General features: G+C 37.4%; 3 protein-coding genes across 4 annotated transcripts; 2 read left to right on the top strand and 1 right to left on the bottom strand.

Annotated features, from left to right (window-relative positions):
* Positions 1-18: 18 nt before the first annotated feature.
* Positions 19-8,018, top strand: LOC137996811 (TIP41-like protein). Its single transcript, XM_068842398.1, has 7 exons — positions 19-180; positions 891-1,070; positions 2,434-2,536; positions 3,018-3,149; positions 4,482-4,577; positions 6,293-6,364; positions 6,596-8,018. The coding sequence occupies exons 1-7, from the start codon at positions 95-97 to the stop codon at positions 6,719-6,721; spliced, it is 795 nt and encodes a 264-aa protein (XP_068698499.1). The 5' UTR covers positions 19-94; the 3' UTR covers positions 6,722-8,018.
* Positions 8,019-9,201: 1,183 nt separating this feature from the next.
* Positions 9,202-19,559, bottom strand: LOC137996815 (cilia- and flagella-associated protein 95-like). Of its 2 annotated transcripts, none has more exons than XM_068842408.1 (6): positions 18,933-19,559; positions 12,053-12,164; positions 11,459-11,586; positions 10,594-10,662; positions 10,043-10,103; positions 9,202-9,585 (listed from the first exon to the last, which is right to left on the bottom strand). In XM_068842408.1, the coding sequence occupies exons 1-6, from the start codon at positions 19,082-19,084 to the stop codon at positions 9,400-9,402; spliced, it is 708 nt and encodes a 235-aa protein (XP_068698509.1). In that variant the 5' UTR covers positions 19,085-19,559; the 3' UTR covers positions 9,202-9,399. The 2 variants fall into 2 exon arrangements, with proteins under 2 accessions (XP_068698509.1, XP_068698510.1); XM_068842409.1 differs by lacking the exon at positions 18,933-19,559 and adding an exon at positions 12,463-12,657.
* Positions 12,725-15,734, top strand: LOC137996807 (protein arginine N-methyltransferase 9-like). The gene has a single exon (XM_068842394.1). The coding sequence runs from the start codon at positions 12,825-12,827 to the stop codon at positions 15,267-15,269; it is 2,445 nt and encodes an 814-aa protein (XP_068698495.1). The 5' UTR covers positions 12,725-12,824; the 3' UTR covers positions 15,270-15,734.
* Positions 19,560-19,575: the final 16 nt, after the last annotated feature.

Genomic DNA, 19,575 nt, shown 5'->3' with positions numbered 1-19,575 from the left:
GGTAGATACTTTATATACAGGGAATACAGGCTGCGACTAGCTGTGATCGATGAAAGCGTTCTGATTATCGGGAAACGAAAATTATATTAATAGCATGAAAAAAACGGATACTTTTTCTTTTGGACCCTGGAAAATAACAACCACGAAAGGTTCTATCCTTAAAGCTGACGATTCTGAAAGGTGAGCGAGTTGATGCAGGAAGGAACCGTCCTGACTGTTGCACTAATCAACAAATTAAAGAAGGCAGCAGATCATCCGCCGTGGTTTCTATTATTAATTTTAATCTTCTTTTGATGTTATCTGTTTCTTTTGTATATTTAAAACCTACTTTAGTCTCCTAGCTCTTACGAACTCTCCGTTAATTAGTTCTCTGGTAGAGTCGTCTCGGATTTTTTTCTCATTTATCAGGGTTAGCATATTTCATTTATAATCTGAACCCCCCCCCCCCCCCCCCCCTTCCCCAATGGATTAGATTAGAATTCGACTCGTAGGAATCTTTTTCAAAGGCACCGACGAAAAGGCAAAGGGGTAGGGCGCCGACATAAGTAATTCCTCTTTTGTTCTTCAGTCCCCAATTCCCCAAGACTATTAAAATGTTGTCTGTGAAACCCCTTTTGTATTTTTCTTTATAAAAATAATAACTAAAATATTATGCATGCTCTCACTGGTCATTAGGTGTGTTTGCATGAGAGTTATGTAAATATGGTTGCCACATCACACTCTCTGCTTTTCCCAGAGGAAGTTATGCAAACCCTTGACTGTATCTTGGCTTTGCATATAACAGTCTCAAATTTTCCCAATCCCCCTTGTGTTTAGATCAGGCTATGCAAACACGGAAAAAGTCTTGTCAATTACGTAACTGACAAAGTGATCAATAATTGTGAATTCAGGATCTCAGCTGAATTGGAACTTCCGTCTCTTCCTGAAATGGTCTTTGGAGATAACACGCTACAGATTGATCATGCTGCAGGATTTGGAATTCAGTTTAATGCGCTTGATGCACTTAGACTAGTAGACAACAAGCATGACCTGATGAAAGTTGCTGTTGCAGAGGAGTGGCAAAACAGTAGGTGGGTACATGTAAATAATACAGTAATGGGTTTATCAACTGGGTTGACATCGTAAATTCACCACTGCAGAGAAGTTTGAAAGCTGATGTTTCGAGCATAAGCCCTTTATGTCACAGTGAATCTTTTGAGAAGGCCACATTTCAACAACTTCATTGTAACACTATCAATAAAGCAGGACAATACTGGATTACCGGTAAGCAGCCTTTAGAGAAGAGGGAAAATATTACATCAGTTTTGTTTCAATTTTCTCCACCAACGCAGCACCGCAGTTTTTTTAGAAACTAAATCTGTTAATAACGTGAGTGACAAATTACTTCTTAATTTTGGCACAAAATTTGAGCGTCAATTGATAATTTTACATGTGAAATTACAATGTTGCCATAGCAACATTTCCTACAGTGCCAAACTGGCATCTTATTCATGAACATATTTTTTCACCCATGATGTTAATAGCTAAAACTCGTTAAATTATTTGATTTTGGACAATCACCATTTAATTACCCATATCTACTAATCAATCATGGAAATTATAATAGTATTATTGGGAGCTCTCTGTCACCAACACCAAAATTCAAATGCAAATATTTATGTAGTGTTCAACTTAGTCTTTTCTTAAATAAAATAGTAAGATGTACATGTATTTAGAGTTTGTTGTTATTGGTTTATTTTTCTTTAATTTGTTACTTTTCAGAAAAAATAATATACATGTAATCTTAGGAGTACTTAGTGTAGGAAATATATAAAATCTACATATCTACAATGTATACGCAGTAAACAAAAATAAAATGAAATGCCAAGAGAGAGAGAGAGTCTCATTATATTTCTTAATATTATTTTCAAGGTTCATGAGAAGAGTGACCAAAAGTGCCAGAGGGATGCATAAAGCATTCATCAGTGCGCAAAGAAGATTACTTTTAATGCCTTCCATACATTGCACACTTTGGTCACTGAATGCTATGTGGTTGTCACTGTAACTCTGACTGACATGGCTACCTTAACTTGTACCTTGATGTTTTAATTTCCAGTAATCATTAACTTTTTGCTACCACCATAACTAATACCCGTCTCACCTAATGCAATGTTGTTTGAACAGGAACATGAGCTTATAACCCATTCATGTCTCAACATTGTTTGGGGGGGGGGGGGAAGGGGGGTTAAGGTGGTGTTGCTGAAATATTGAGATTTTAATTACTTCCTGAAGCAAAAGCATATTTATGATGGATGAGGAAGTTTAAGAATGTCTAAAAAAATGGCGTCCGGGGATAATAGCTAGTACAAGGTACCTACATGTAAGCAGATGTTTAATGAAAGTAATGTTTAAAGAGTGTCATGAAAACAATGTATTGTCTAAATTATTTTACAGACAAGATTCAGAATATATCACAGAAGTCATCAAACCCTTTGACTGGACATTTACAACAGATTACAGGGGTACATTGACTGGGGAAAAAGATCTCATTATGAAGGTACCACACTTCCTTGTCCTCAAAATTGAATGTTTTTAATACCAGTCAATCTACTAAGCCTTTAATATGCTACATGTATTTGTATAATAATATTACTTTTTAACAAATTGAAGCTAAATCCACCTGTTACATAAAATTAATTAAGGAGTAAAAACCTCTGTTTTGTTATATTAAGCTTATCATAAATGCTAGGAAATGCTTTATGCCAGCCTTTCACTTTAAGCCCCCCTTCAAAGAAAATGCCCTCCCATCAGGGTCAAAAAGTTAATTTCAATTGAGAACCCCCACCATGAAATGTAAACGACACTCAAAACACAACTAAGGGTACATCGTTCCCTAGAGTACTGTTCTGTTCTCAATTTGTGAACCTACTATTCTTATTTTCTTCTTCATTTGTGATACAATCATTCTTTGTAATTCATTTTGACATGTACACTGTAGTGGCTGTGTTGATAACAATGTTTTCTTGTTTTTCTTTCAGGTTGAACCTACCAATGAAAGAATAGATTTAGAACAACTAAAAGTAAAAGAAAAAATTTTCTTCTACGAGGATATCATATTGTATGAGGATGAATTAGCAGATAATGGAATAGCAAAATTAAATGTCAAAATGGTGAATATTGTCTTTTTGTATTTTTATAATTAGCACTGATTGTCTTTTCCAGTTAATTAGAGAATAAATTACGAGTTTTAGCACACAGAAACAATCCTTGTTTGGTTTTAGTCCATCTACTGTTTTTTAATGGATATCACAGATTTGAACATTTTGTTGAAAATGAGGAGAGAGCTTTTATGTCAGTAGTGCTTTAAAGTGCAGGCCTATAGAGTAAAAAAATTATAAATTATTCTTTCAAATGGGCATTAATTATTTACATGTACATGTACCCCTATTTGAAAGGGCTTTCAAAATAATGAAGAATGGCTGTTTCTGTCATGAAGTATCTTCTTTTTTTTTACTTTTCAGGGATAATTTGCAATGAGTTTTAATTTGTGTGTTATGCAGTTAGCAAATATTGATGATGTCATCAGTGGTTTCACTGGAAGATGAATCACAAAAACGAGATTATCTCTGAAAATGTAAAATAATGAGACATCGCTTAAGCGATATTCAAACTTGGCATGAAAAGGAAAGGAAAGGAACTTTATTTAAGTGTCTAGTCGTTGTAGCACTGGAGCACTAATTGGGGACTCTGTAAAACTTAAATTAACAATGAAAGCAAATCATGTTGGTTTTTGTGGAGAGGGGAAACTGGAATACCTGGAGAAAACCTCTTGATGCAGAGTAGAGAACCAACAAACTCAACGCATGACGCCGAGTCTGGGAATCGAACCCACACAATCCCTGCATCGCCAAGGGTTAGTAATAACTTAAAGGTACGAGACAGTGGAGAGTATGACATAACCATAGCAACACTTTAAATGGAATATTTCAATTTCCTCTCAAATCAGGCAAGACAGACAGTCCTGCTCAAAATGCACATAGAGCCCATGTTGCCGTAGGTCTCCTAATAAACTCATTGAGTGTGAATGATGTTTGGTGAAGACAAAAAGTGGAAACACCAGTACAGCACAAACTTGATCTGGAAGCAAAATGGTTGCCATGACAACTGCACAATGGCTGTCATTTTATACAGTGACTGATGAACATTATTGGTGCCAATTTTGAAGAGAACTGCTTTTAATATTTGTGAGGATATTCTTGATTTTGTGATTTGTTGTACCCTTGGAACCACTGATGATGTCATACTCAGTTTTTTTACACAAAAACTTTAATTAATATCTCCAGAGCGATAGATGATCTTTCAAGAATGAGATGTACCATGTTTCTTTTCTTCAAAAAAGTCTTTCAAATAAGCCTTTTCATACAATGTACTTTAGGCACTTTAGGAACCTTTTGCTATTTAAAACTAACTTGAAGGTAAATGTTTCTTTTTTTTCCCTTCAGCGAGTCATGCAGGGTGGTTTCTTTTTACTCTTGAGATTTTTCCTGAGAGTTGATGGTGTGCTTGTTAGAATTAATGACACAAGAATATATCACAAGGTAATGTGGCAGGTGAACAGAAACTAATCTTCGGTTAGTTTTTTTATCACGAAGATCCACAATTAAGTACAAATCAAAGCCTCACAATCACAAACCAAGTTGCAACTTTGTCATTAATTTTATTTTGATGCCATTTAATGCCACAAAAGAAAGATAGGTAGTTGTACAGCATTGTAATCTATTAAATAAATTTAATGTGTAAGGAATGTATTATATATTTGAAGTGCAGGCTATAGACGAAAGAGAGAAATGGTCCTTGCACTTTCCCTGCCTATAAGAGACATAACAAGAAAAACTGTCCATTATAAAGTGCAAGAACTTCTCTCTTTGCTCTATAACCCGCACTGCAAATATATGAATCATTATTACATTTCTTTCATTGAGTCCTTTCACAGGAACACATGAGCCCAACAAACTGACCTGCCCCCAACTGTGTGGCTTCATCGGTCACTTGGTGGCCAAGAGCATTGCACCAGTAGTGCAGAAGTCATGGGTTCGAATCCCATTGGAGCAACCTGAATTTTTCAGCTGTCTATATTAAAGAGACCATTTCTTAAATTATCCAGACAAGTGCAAGGATCGTTTCTCTCTTTCGTAACAGTTTTACAACTGATGAAATGGTACATGAAATGAATCATATGTGAACTGTGGATACATGTATGAAATCAAGTGAAGCTATGATCTTCGCAGTTATGAGAGCAATTTTTGCAATTGCGTAGAGAAGCCTTAAAAATTCAGGACTTCAGTTGGTTAGAGCGTCGCACCGGAATCGCAAGGTCACGGGTTCAAACCCCGTTGAAGTCCTGAATTTTCCAGCCTTCTCTATGCAATTGCAAAAATTGCTCTCATTACTGCGAAGATCATAGCTTCACTTGAGTTTTACAACTGGTGACCCTGTAGCACTCAAATCAAACTCAAATCAAACATTTAGTTTTTGAGGAGAGGGAAAAACAGGGTTTGCCTAAAACCAGGAACCTGGAAATGGAATCCGGAAATGGAATCCGGAATAAGAAATCTGGAATCCAATATGAAAACTTTAACCAAGGTCACTTGGCTTACACTAATTTGCCAAATTTTTTGGCCTAATGCTAGCATGGGTAAATGCTTTCTTTAGGCCTAAGGTTAGCTATATAGTAAGGTTAACAATTCATCACAAATTGTTGATGATTAGGATTGTTCTGTATCATTTCATTTCGTTTCATTTCACTTTGTTCAGCAAATTAGTGTAAGGCTTTGGTTAAAGTTTTTATATTGGATTCTGGATTTTATGAATAATTATTCCAGATTTCTTATTCCGGATTCCAGATTCGGGTTTTTGGGCAAACCCGGAAAAACAGGAGTACCCGGAGAAAAACCTCTTGTGATGCCGGATGTGGGAGTTAAACCGAGGCCACAGTGGTGATAGGCACGTGTTCTCACCAATGCACCATTCCTGCTGTCAATGGAAACTGCAAACTGATGAGATACATGTAACAGAGCTCGAGGTCAAGTCGACTAAACGGTGTAGGAGATGAGGTCCTACAGACTGCGCAATATGCTTACAATGTTTTCAACTCACTCATTCTATTAATTTTGACAATAATTATCAATTATTATTGTGTTGCCATGTACAGTCAGTAAGTCAAATACATGTACAGGAAGTACTGACATCATTAGTTTTATTTTTAAATATACTCATGGCATTAAAATTAATAAGAAATTATCTCAAACTTTAGGCTGGTTCTTCTCATATGTTGAGAGAGTATTCCTCAAAAGAAAGAAAAATAGGGGAAATCTTGGACTTAAAGGTCTGTATAGTTTATTTAATAGATGTACACGTATGAAAATGAGCTATCCCATTGACTCCTAGGAAATGGGACTCAATAGATATAACTGTCCAATGCCAGATGATCCTATTCATCATTGGGGTTGGCCAGGGGGGTTCAGTTGTCAGCGGGTTAAATAAAGTAAGAATTTAGACTTAAACTGAATACGGTCTTCATACATGAAAAATATATAATTTGTGCTTTTTCCTCTAGCTCTCCATCACAGACCCAACGCAACTTGCTGATCATTTGTTTCTAAACCACGAAAAGTGTGAGAGACTTTTGTTCCCCAATGGAGTCGACAAAATGACTGGGCTAGAGCAATCTGTTTGTCATTAGAGTAGCTATTGCCTGGCGTACTACTTCAAAACTACACGCATTCCTGAATGTCACGCTCTGCAGGTAGTTGCACAAGTTAAAAGCTTTGTTGGGTTTCAGTTGATGAAATGAAACTGTCAGTGACAGATCCATTTGGAAATCTCTCCTTGGTTTTTGACTTTGTTTTGAAATACTCTTCTAAACCTTGAGGTTCTGCACTTGTTTCCATAATTGAAGGTTTTGCTTTTTGTAAAAGGAAGCTTAACATGAACTATAATTTTTATGTACATCATCTGCAGGCGATTATTTATTGTATATATGGTAACTGAAAAATAAATTTGGGATATTTTAAGTTCTCCAGAGTTTTCAGTACATGTACAATGTATGTCATGCATACAGCATCTGTAAATTGGCGGAAATGCCAGACTGCTGCTGACCATGTTGACAGCTCAGAAAAACAAAATTGTATTTAACACCAAACTTGGCAGTGTTGTCACTAGTGGAGAGAGGTTGGTGAACAAGGAAAATCTGGTGCTGTCTGGCTGACATGTTGTATCAAAGTGGACATGGAATAAAAAAGCAAGTGCCTGGCCAAGAATGTCTGGAATATCTTCATTGTTAGGTCATTGATCAGATAACCATTGCCATTACACGTATATCTGATATGAAGTTGTCATCAACCTGATGGTGTGGACACCAACCCTTATTCTCTTCTCAGTGATACTCCAAAGTGGAATCAAGTGGTGCAGAAACTAGTTTTTACAGTGTTTGAAACAGATGAAGTTAATCACATCTTTGGGAGCCGAGGTGTAAGGAATTGTGAAATAGTCAACAGGCCCCACTTGTTCAAAGGTATCACAACTTTATCCGGTGGATCCTCTATAAGTCACTATCCAACAATAATATTTCAATCTGTTAAGAGATAAATTTAAGTATTATTTTGCTGGCGTAACTTTGAATATGCATTCTAAGCACAGTAAAGGCTTGTTCGAAAACCTTTGTCAGTGTTAAACGCGAAGTATATTATTTTTGCTGTCTGGATAGCGACTTGTCCACTTGGTAAAGTTATCCAACCTTTGAACAACTGGGGCCAGTTGATTTAAAAATTTGAGCCAAATATTGACTGAAGAAATTGACATTAAAAATGACTTTTCCTTGTTATTAAATTGAAGTGTCCTTAATGGTTGTGTCTGTAGCACCTTGAGAGGTTAAATGGCTTTTTAGCAACTAGCTTCTTCTTGAGAGTGAGCTTCATGTATTTGAAGGAAGGTCACTGAGGAGCCCTTATTAGTTGCCGGGCATTAATTCAAATTTATGCATAGGAGGGAGCGGAGGGGTTGCTGCAGTGGTAAGATCTCTGCCTTCCAACCCTAAGGTTCCGGGTTCCATTCCTGGTTCTGCCGAGAGTGGAATATTTGGCGACCTTCTTTCCCGCTAAAGCTCACTCAGCTTTCCATCCTTCCGAGGTCGGTAAAATGAGTACCAGCTGGCATGCATGGACTGCTTAGAAGCGGCTGCAATTTGCGCCTGTATATGCTTCCAGTCCACTGGGGGTAAATTGATCATTGTAAAGCACCTTTGAGACGTTTGTGATAAAGGAGCTATATAAATGCACCACTTCACTTTACTTTTAAAGGCACAATATTAATTTTGATTACTAGGAAAAGTAGGCCAAGCCTATCAGTGCTCGACCTTAGCGGTAGTCCACTAGTCCTGGACTAGTGCAAAATGCTTGTGGACTAGTAGAAACTTAGAACCACTAGTCACAGGACCACTAACTACTTTGTAATTAGTTTTTGCAATGTCAAAAAAAAACATTAGGTGAAAACAAAATACACAACATTTCGATTGCAAAAACAGATACAGTGTAGTCCAATTTTATTATAAAAAGATATTGCAAATAATATTGCCATGCTGCAATCAGGAAGGATTACCAGAGATTTACTCAGGACTAGTAAATTTTCAGTTCAAGTAGTCCCAGGGCAAGCAATCAAGAAAGTTAAGGTCGAGCACTGCCTATGGCCACAGTATGAGAGGGAATTAAGGAATTTGAAATTCTTATAAAATTATTCTCCATTATACAGCAAGCCGTTCCGTAAAACATTCAGCTAAAAATTCCTGAAACCTGGTTCATTTCCATGACTACCGGTAAGTATTTATGCAGTACATGTAGTTCCATCTCATTCCTGCACATCTTTAATTTGCAAATTTGGGAAAGCATCATATGGCACAACACATTTGGTGGGATTGCATGATGTCCTGGCTTAATGCTAACCCAAAAAGTTGAGTTGGTACCCAGCACAAGATGGAATTTTAATAAAAAAGTACAATTAAAGGAATGATTGCCGTAATTATTACAGTTTTCTTTCAACCATAAAGGAGGCAGATCGAGAAGAGAAACCCCGGGAACAAGGTTGCTGTGTCCATCACTGCCTGTTACTAGTTTCAAATCTTTCTTACACTGCATGCAAATTAGTTCACACCAAAAAACACAAACTCCATGTGTTTGCCATGTTTATATTTAAAAATTGTGATCAGAACATATTACATGTATCTATAAATTTTGTGCTGTATCTCATTTACAGCATACAATAATTTTAAAAATAGGTTCATTTTCCTATTGGGTCAGTTTTTAAATGAAATCTGTTTTGACATTATTTCAATTCAAGAGTTCTCACTCTGTACCAAGATGCAATAATTCAAGCTAACCGATCAGGAATAGGATTGGTAGGTTTAAAAACCTCCCCCCGTATAGCAGAGTTGGCATATACGCCAGACTCATTGTGCCAAGTGTTTGATCCATGACGTCTATAATCGTCCACATCAGTGAACTGTGAGTGACACTTTCGCCAAGCAGCAGATACATCAGGCTCTGGGGGAGGTGTCTGCAAGAGACAAATGGCTTCAGTTATAAAGTAAAAGCTGACTTCTTTAAGGTGAAAACCTGAGTAATTTGGGTATCCACTTATGGAAGGTATACACAAGAGGAGTTGCAAGGGTGACCTTTCATGTGAAAACAATAATAAACCCAATAAGCTCTAGTTCGGAAATCACTTTGAAATACATTGTAATTATTGATCTTTATAAAACAATGAAAAGATTGGAGTCATGGAAAGCACTGAGAAGTATGCTGCTGTTTTCCTTTAAGTTGATGGAATATTTCATGCTTGCTAGAATAACGAAGTTTGATGCAACTGACATTCATTTTCTGGTTGTTCTCTTTGACATCTACGATGTCAGCATTATTAATTAATTAATATTGCTCAAGATACAGTCACTAGTTGTGGCTATTATTTTGATACCGCATTACAATCAAATTATGAAATATACAAATAATATTACCTTTTGTGGTTCATATGGGTAGGGGGAATCATAGTCCACTCTGTACGTGGTGTCAAGGTACCTGTTCAAATAATTTTGAGTGTAATAGAAATAATATTTCTTTAAAGATTAATTTAAGCTTTAAGAATTATCCAATGACAGTGTTGCAATGTTTCTTTTGTTAAAAAGATAACGTAAAATTGATTGTTTTAAATTAATATTGTAGTTCATGAGCCATATGTGGCCCTTTTCAACTGCAATTATTGCAATTATTATTCCAAGTATTGTACAAAGCAATATGAATAATATTATAAGGGAAAAAAGCAAAGTGTACTTGAGGGAGGATGGGTACTGCCTGTACAACTAGGACGAGTTAATTACTAAGTTGAGACTGCAAAAAACAAACCATTACAGAATGTCATCAGAAGAAGGCCAGGTTGACACCCAGTGATCTGTGTCTTAACTAGAATTCCCTCAGGCCCTGACAGGAAGCCCTATCCTGCTTACGATATACCCTTAAAGAGCATCTAAGACAGGATATCTTGTTATAAAAATTAATGTGGCATAAAGACCTTTTTCCATGATCTGGAGGATGCCTCGGCAGGACACTACCAAACCCTCTTTCAGGAGCTCCAGTGTCTCTGTTTTAAATAATTATACCAGATGAGTATTAAAACAAAATTAAATGAAAGCACTTGCATGGTGTGTAACACTGTCAAATATTGAAAAAAAGTAGGTTAATTTAATATGTAGGGATAATGACAAGTGAAAAGAAAAAAGCGTTCATATTGGAAGTGATATCAGGGAGTTCCACCAGACTGCTGTCACCTGTATCTGCTCCCAATCCTTTTTGGACCAACTGTGAACAAAACACTTGACATATCTTGATAAAATGCCAGACATAGAGGATATTACATGGCCGTGCAGAGTACGAAATTTCTCTGTGAATGTTGAAAAATATTTCACAAGTGAGCGCAGTGAATTCATTAAATATTTTTCAACACAAGAAGAAAAATTTCGTATCTCCAAGCGGCCATGTACATGTAATATTCTATTATTTTATTATATAAACACCAATGAAATACTAAATCATTTCACGATAGGTGCGATTTTCATATGTAACCATAGCAACAGTGATTTTTCACATGTGAAAATAACATGTTATCTTGTCTACAATATTAATCCTGGCAATCTTTTAATGCTGGTTTTTATTGCTCATCCTGCTGCTAGCAGAGTCTTTCTTTTAATTGCTTTAGATGCTCGCATTGGAAAAACTGGTTTGACAAGAGAAAACAAGATTGACCAGGCCAAAAGTTCAGGCTGCGGCGGCTTCAAAGAGTTGACGCAATTGCAGGGTGTTCATTGCTGTGAAAAAATAAGGAAATGATTGCAATAATTATATGCATGTGAAATAGTTAAATCATAATAATTAACTACCTTTGAAAGTTGATGCTGTTAAATGTGTCCATGTCAACCATCTGCCGTCTGGTTTCTCTTGTTTCAAAATCACTTTTAAATTTCACAGCCTGCTCCATTTGTTCATGGCTTGTGGTGTTGGGGAAAGACTAACAAAAAAATTGAAGAAATAAATACAGAGCCTTAAATAATATTATTTTCCTTTTTTAAAGAGGTTCAGGTCTCAGGAATGGCTCCAGAAAACGTGGAGAAATAATTGTTTTCATTTTATTGCTACCCTCTTTGCATGCGCGCATACTTGTTGGAGCCTCCAATTTGGCCATGTTCAAAAGAGAATTCATGGTTTTATTGCTGTATATTTACAGCAAACATGGCAATAAAAATGATTATTTTACTTTAGTTACATTTCGGGTTCCTTTATTTTTTCACTTGAAGCAAGTGGGTGTTTACATGTATTTGCATAAAAGTTCTTACCACAGTTTTAACAATCAGAACATCTGTAGCAATTCAGTCGGTGCATTGGATATATATATTATTAATTTTGAGATCTCAAAACAGTAACTAGAAAAGTAGATGACAATAATAATTTTGAGTGAAACAGGAAATGAGACTCACCCCATCAGTAACATTTCCAATACGATGGTATGTAGAATTATGAAGATCTCTTTTCTGTGGTTGATAATCTTTTATGTCATAGTCTTTAGGTTCTGCTTCCCTGGCCTGATGCCTACAGAAAATGAAGCAAAGTCAAAAACTTTCGCCAGCATTTGCACCTCTAACAACAATTTAATCTAAACCAACCAACAGCTGTAGGTTTTGCAAGCTTAGAGAACTAAATCACCAGCGGTTTAGCCTTTCCCAGATTTTGGTGCCATTTGTTGTATTACCTCAAAACAATGTTCTCGTTGCGTTAATTTCAAGTTGAACCCACGCGAATCCAAAGCATCCATTTACATGTTAACCTCATGCAAGCAAATCGAACTCCGGGAATGTTTTAATACAATTCAACCCTCTACCGTACTCACCAATTCGACACGAGAGTTGGTCTGGAATAGTCCATGTGATCCGATCGTAAAAAAAGAGATCCCTTCCTCTCCACATAATCGGGAATAAAAGCTAATGGATTGGGGTGGGAAGCGGCCATAGCTGTGTCAGTGTTTTGTTTTAATTAATACGTTTTCGTACTATTCGATTGTTTACAGGAAGCAAGGTTTACACAATTTCTATAGCAACAATCAGTCTCGCACTCATGCTGAGAGCCTCCATTTAGTTGAACAGCGGTAATTTGTAATCAATATGGCGGCCGATGGCGGTTAACCGATAGCTACAGTGTATTTGCATCGGTCCAGTTTTATACGTAAATGTACTGTCATTTTAAAAAAGTAAAATGAGTACAAACTCGCGATATTCACAGTATTTCAAAGCTGCCAAGAACTCCCTCATACGAGAACAATACGGAGATGCATTGGCGCACATGGTGTTTATTGCAAATGTCGAGCCTTCCATGAGAAAAGTCTTGGAAGAAGACTTCATCGTCGCTTTACGCCACTGGGTCGAGATTCTTGAACGCCATGGAGAGCTAGAGAAACTCATGGTTTGCCTTCAAGAAGCTCTGAAGCTGTATCCTGAAAGTGAAAACATTCTAATCAACGCAGGAGCAAGTTTACTCAAGCTAGGATTCAGTGATGAAGCAGCCTCGTGTTTTAGACGCGCACTGCAAGTCAATCCTACGAATTTAAGAGCAAAGGAAAATCTTGAAAACCTCAAAAATTTATTGGTTGAGAGATGGCATTTCAGGATGCTTAATGATAAGCAACGAAACACTGCTTACAAACAAGCCGTTTGTAGAGCCATATCGCAAGGGCATAACACTGTGTTAGATATCGGAAGTGGAACTGGTATTTTAAGCATGTTTGCAGTCCAAGGAGGTGCAGAAGAGGTCTATGCATGTGAAATGTCAAAGACCATGTATGAAATGGGTCATGATGTTTTAAAAGCTAATAAAATGGAAACACAAGTTCACACCATACATAAAAAGTCAACTGATATGAAAGTGGGTGACGATATCCCTAAAAGAGTCTCCCTTGTCGTCACTGAGACTTTAGATTGTGGACTCCTTGGTGAGGGAATCCTAACAACTATTGAACATGCTTGGACACACTTACTTTTGCCTTCCAAGGGATCTGCATTGCAACAATCTGACTTTAATCCTGTTTCAAAAGTAATCCCAGGTGGAGCTGTCATGTTTGCTGTGGTAATCATGTGTGATGATATCAAGAATCAGTCAAGATGCAAACCATTCATGTGTGGATTGAGGATGTTTCCCGAGTGCAGCATAGGTGGTGAAGTTATGGAACAAAAAACAAAAGTGACATCATCTATAAATGTATGGGATCAATTGGAGCCATACAACACTGAATGTTTGAATAATCTCCGAGGTGGATTCACACTCCTTTCTTCTCCATTTAAAGTTGCAGAATTCAATTTTAATGATCCAGGCAGCTTATGCAGGGAGAGCGATTTGCATTTGGAGATCCAAGCAGCAAATGATGGCAGAGTTGATGCAATTGCAGCTTGGTTTGATTTGCTTTTGGATGATGAAACCACTCTCTCTACTGCACCTGATGACAATTCTCTTTGTTGGGAACAAGCAATTTTCCCCTTTCATTTGGACAGGAAAGATCATGAAGTTTCAAAGGGAGATTTGCTGTCTGTTCATGGCCATATATCTCAAGACTGCATGAGATTGACATTTGGTGGCATTTTGAGTGAAGGTAATGTTGCAAAAGAGAAAGTTCATCTAAAAGATGCTGATTCTATGGTTGAGAAAAGCACTTCTCTTGGTGATGTTACCATTATTCCATCTTCATACATGAGACGGTTGAATGATGAGGTCTTCAATGAGCTTTATGAAGATGTTATTTGCAGTGCTATCAAAGGCCTAAAACCTGAATTTTATAGTGTTGGTCATTTGAATAATGGTCTAAAGTCAGTGGAGGGCACCAATGAGTGCAATGTTCTTGATATCACATGTGGCCCTTCTCTGTTTTCTCTGTTTGCATCAAGAGGTCAGGCAGATTGCATCCTGATGTGTTCTCCACATAGCGCAACATGGACTGACCACATTTTGACTGGAAATGGCCTGCCCTCTGTCATTGAATATGGTCCTAAGAGACTCGAAGAAATTGCCAAAGATGGAACGGACAGAAGATGGAATGTTTTGATCAGTGACATTGTTGAACCATCGGGAACCCTTCGCCAGCAAGTCATTGAAGACGTTGTATTTGCACGGGGTTGCTTGCTGACGCCAGGCAAGTTTCAAATCCTTCCCATGGGATTCACTCTCTACTGCATGTGTATTGAATCACCTTTCTTGTTTGCAAATTGCTGTATTATTGATGAAGACAATACTTTAGGACTTGACATTGGGCGATTTGTCAATGAGTTTCAAGTTTCCACTCAAGTTGATCTTGACCTAACGAACCTTCCTTTCACAGCTCTCACTGAAAACATAACCCTTTTCAGCCTGAACTTTATGGAAGACTTTGCAGACAATCACAAAGTTCTTTCAATGCTAGAAACTCGCTGTGAGCAGAAGGTCAAAGTTGTTAAATCAGGGAAAATTCATGCTATTCCTTATTGGTTTATGATGCATGTGGACACCAAACACTCACTGTCTACATACAGTGGTGCTTACACGGAATCACACTGGAGGCAAGCTGCACTTATTTTAAAAGATGAAATGTGTGTTGAAGCTGGGCAAGAGCTGCTCATTTCGGCATCATGTGTAAACAGCAATATTTTCATTAATGTTAGTGTCATTAAATGCTAAGCTATCACATGCTATCAAACTCAGAAAACTGTAAATATCCTGAAATATTTCAGGATGTCAATCATTGTGTTGTGAGTAAAAAGCCAGTCAGTCATGATAGCACTAGGTTGCATTCGATATTGACCGTATTTTGGAATAGGAATATATGGAATAGACATTAAAAATTCTTTTCTTTTTTATAGAGATTCACATTAAAATGGCCTAACAGCTGCTAAATGCTACATGTATTTTAAACATATCTTTAATAAATAAAATATTATCCCTGTTGCTTCAAAACTCCAGGCATACATTGTACTGTTTTAAATCATCACTCCACATAATTATTCTTATTCTGAAATAGGGTCAATCAAGTGCACCCCTAGATGATAGTGGTTTTTGGTTTTGAGTTCTTGAGTCCGGGCCATTGTGATAAATGTATTGTGATTGGTTACTACATGATTAATTAACACTTCTAAAATACTTCAAGATGTTGGCTTTCTTAGTTTTACAGCAAGCATGTTGTCTGGGTTTCAACTTAAAGTACTTTCTATGATTACAGTATGCTTTTATTGTCGAGGAAAACTGGTCCAAGATGGAAAGAAGAGATTTCTAATTGGTTCTCTGAGCGGTCCGAATTTTGCAATGCGGACTGTTCTCATTTTCTGTTTCCATTTTCTCGAACATAAAAAGAAAATGCGAGAAATGTTTTTTATTTAGTCATGTCGGAGTTCCTGTAGGAATTTTACATTTCCAGAATCGTTAACAGAAGCAGGCAAAGAGGCAAGTACTGAAAAAGAATCTGAAGAAGAAAAAGAAAACAGTGGCAAGGCTGCTGAGTACTACATGTAGCTTGTTCAGTCGGTACTGGGATAATATTGGTCTTGTTCCTTACAATTAACTTTGCAAGTTAATGGACCTCACCTTTCAAGCTCGGTTCATAAACTTGACCAATATTTTGCCAGTACGGACCTCATGCTAGTTCAGTAACATCTGCCATATGTATCTTTTTTTTATCACATGCACAGACAAATAGTATTATAGTACGTTAAGTGTGAGAGAAAACCTTCAAAGCAAACTTAATTAAGAAGTTGTAGTAGACTTTTAATAGTTAAGAAATTCAAATGCATTGCAATAGTCTGGAATGGGATTTTACAGTGGAGCTCAGCGTGTGCAGAGCACCATGAGTAAGAAAATATGGTAACCCATCCGTGCTAGGAAATTTGGTTTTGGTGACTGTACAACTACCCCTCCATGTATGCCAATCATACATTCTTTGGTGCAACCCGAGTTTTTTGCCAGGAACATCTTTGATATTGGACATCCATTATGTTATGGGTAATTTACACCTTTCAAAGAAGGCATCTGCTGACCATCACATGTGACCATATTGCAGGCTCAAGTTTAAATCTCATCGAGGTCAGCATTTTTTGTTTTTTTTTTTTCCAGTTGACTGCTGACCAGGTACCCGTTTTTTGATTGGATTGCAGTCTCAAGCCACGTTAACTTAGCACGGGAGCTCCCCTTTTAGGCTCGGCTAAATCTATCTATTAATATTAGTATTGGGCATTCTGTAAGGAACTCTGCTTGTCATTGCATTCAAAAAGGAGGTGCTTAATAGCCCATACTTGTCCTTAATATGAGAAATGACCAGAATGAGTATGAACATTAATAATTGTTAAAGTTGTCTTCTTTCTTTGCGTGTAGGAACATGGTCAGTAATTTTACATCAACAAAAAGAAAAAGTGAACTTGTACTTTAAAACTAACCTTTATTGGAGGATTATTTTGTTTTTCCTACCAACAGACATGAAGCTTATCAATTGAACCTTTTAAATTATTTTACAATTTTGGCAAAGATATTTATCATATTGGTCTGTCTCATGGAGGTAGTATAGCCTAGTGATTTTGGTGACAGACCCTCAAGTTCTGTTGGGACCAGATCCACAGGTCCCTGAACTGGTTCTAGGTACTCTTTGTTAACCTCTCAGCTGCACTTGTGAATAGTCAGCAGGTGAGCTCCCCTCCAGTTGGGATTCCTTAATTTGGTCTGTTTTTTTTTTTTTTTTCAATATTATTGTTTCAATGGCCCTAGAAAGCCTCTGAGGTTCACGAGATGTCAATCAAATACATATGTATTCAGTTCTGGCTTTCATGGGGTCACCAAGCACAAAAAAATGGGATTGTGTGGAGTCAAACCCCGGCTAGACTAACTCTTGGATCTACTTGTGGTCTGAAAACCCAGCGAGGAGAGACAGAGTGCTGTAATCAAGGTTCGTGCAGCCCCTTGAAGTCCTCGAAAAGCCCTGGAATTTAATTTTAGACTTCAAGGGCACTTGAAAAGCCCTTGAAAAAAAGGATTTTATGGAAAACTGCTTGAAAACTCCTTGAATTTTTGCTTGGGTGAAAATGGTTGAGATTGCATCATGCTAAGTTAAAAGAGACATTTCAAAAACTGAGCCCAAAATTGACTATTAGGTAAACATTAAAACCTAAAATTAAAATGTCCATGCGTGCACTCAACTTGCAGGATGTGGTAAGGAATATCAAGGGAGGCTTTTTCAGCAAAGAAAACACTGAAACACTATATATGGCATAGAAATCTTCTTATAACGACTCCTTGAAAACTCGATTTCTTGTTCTTGAATACTCCTGGAATATTACAGACAAAATCGAGCACAAACCCTGTGTAATGGTATCTGTAATAGAGGGCCATAAAGGGGTAAAACGGGAGCTGGGATTGACCTGATTTTTTGGCAGGAATTTGGGAACTGGGAATGGGAGATAAAGAGTCCTTGGTGCAAATGGGATTTACATTATCAGAGGTTATCATGCAGGTATTACTTCTGCTAAAAATTCGAGACAGCAGAAAGCAAATCGTTATCTTTAAGAAAGTTATGACATTTTTGCAAGTTTCGCCTAGTTGTTATATAAGTCCTAACGGTTTTTCAAATATTTTGTAACTGACGATGATGTTTGTAACATCGAAACATGTCTTCGAAATTAAAAAATGTCATAACTTTCTTAAAGATAACGATTTGCTAAAAATTCCTGATGTTATCAAATATTTCATGGCCACTGCCATGTGAGAGTGAGGACCTTCCTGATGCTAAAAGAGTTGCTTTTAAACCTTGATCAAAGCTCTCTACCTCTCTACCTCTAATACAGCTTCACTAGCAGGAATCAACTTCCCTAAACCCACTGCAGCCAATGCAATCACTCGAAAAGAAGAAGCTCAATGAAATGATGATGATGACAGAGACTCTGAAGGTGACCAGGAGAAACAAGAGATTGCACCATTCAGAATTATGCTTTCATGTGTCACGTGATAGCAGGCCTTTTTCAGCAGACACTTGGATGAGAAATCCCATACAGCTACAAATTATACCTTGCAGTGTCTTTATTGTCTCTTCTCTCCAGTAATCTCATGTTTCATTTTGAGACTTAACTACTTCATATCAATGCTCTAATTGTATTTTCCCCTACCATAACTCCGGTTGGGATTTTGGCATTAGCAGGGACTGGGATTTCTAAGAAAACTTGCCATCGGGACTGGGATCTTATCAAAATTTTGGACTGAGAAATGGTATCCCCTGCCCCTCCCTCCCTTCCCCCCCTTCCCTTCATGACCCTCGTAATAGCTCTAGTCTTAAACCGCATACCCTTCCTCACATAGATCCCTAATTACCTCTCCACTTTGGGACAGCAAAGGACAGTTTCCAAACGGTGGGGCGGAGAGATCCCAGTGTTGTGGTCTGCTGCCACAAAAAAACACAGGTAGCCCAGACTCTTTAAGTAACAAAGCAGCGGTTGTACATGTGTGGCAATTTCAGGGCACATTTTTTGGTAAATTAACAAAATCAGAGGAAAATCTGATGGAAATCATTCTCAATGCCTGGGCTTCCTCTGGAAAAACGTCAATGACCTTCCGTGATATGAACATTGAACAGGAAGTCTTGAGACTTTCATATGCAAAAGAGATCACGGAAATGACCGTGCTAATGTTCATTCGTACCAAACATTTTCGAGTTTGTAAATTTAATATTTCATACTGGGATTGCCACAACATGTAAACCCCTTTTCATTAGCCTGTTCTCTGGACATCAGAGCGGTAAATTGAAGCTCGGCTTTTCCCAGAAAAATCATCAATTATGGGTATTCCACTCATCGTCTATGCGCCAGATGTCACGTCTTTGCTTGCGTCGCTACGTCTGCAGTGCACACATGTCGCAGCTTCGTGTTCCATTCCTCACTGTGTATGGTTTTTTCATTGCCATAAAATCATTAAGAAGGCAAAAATTAGCCAAAAAAAGGCTTGAAACAAACCAACC

The sequence above is a fragment of the Montipora foliosa genome, chromosome 3 (assembly GCF_036669935.1).
Source record: "Montipora foliosa isolate CH-2021 chromosome 3, ASM3666993v2, whole genome shotgun sequence".
NCBI lineage: Eukaryota > Metazoa > Cnidaria > Anthozoa > Scleractinia > Acroporidae > Montipora > Montipora foliosa.
The sequence above is the reverse complement of the archived record's forward strand: the minus strand, read 5'-3'. Positions and strand labels throughout refer to the sequence as shown.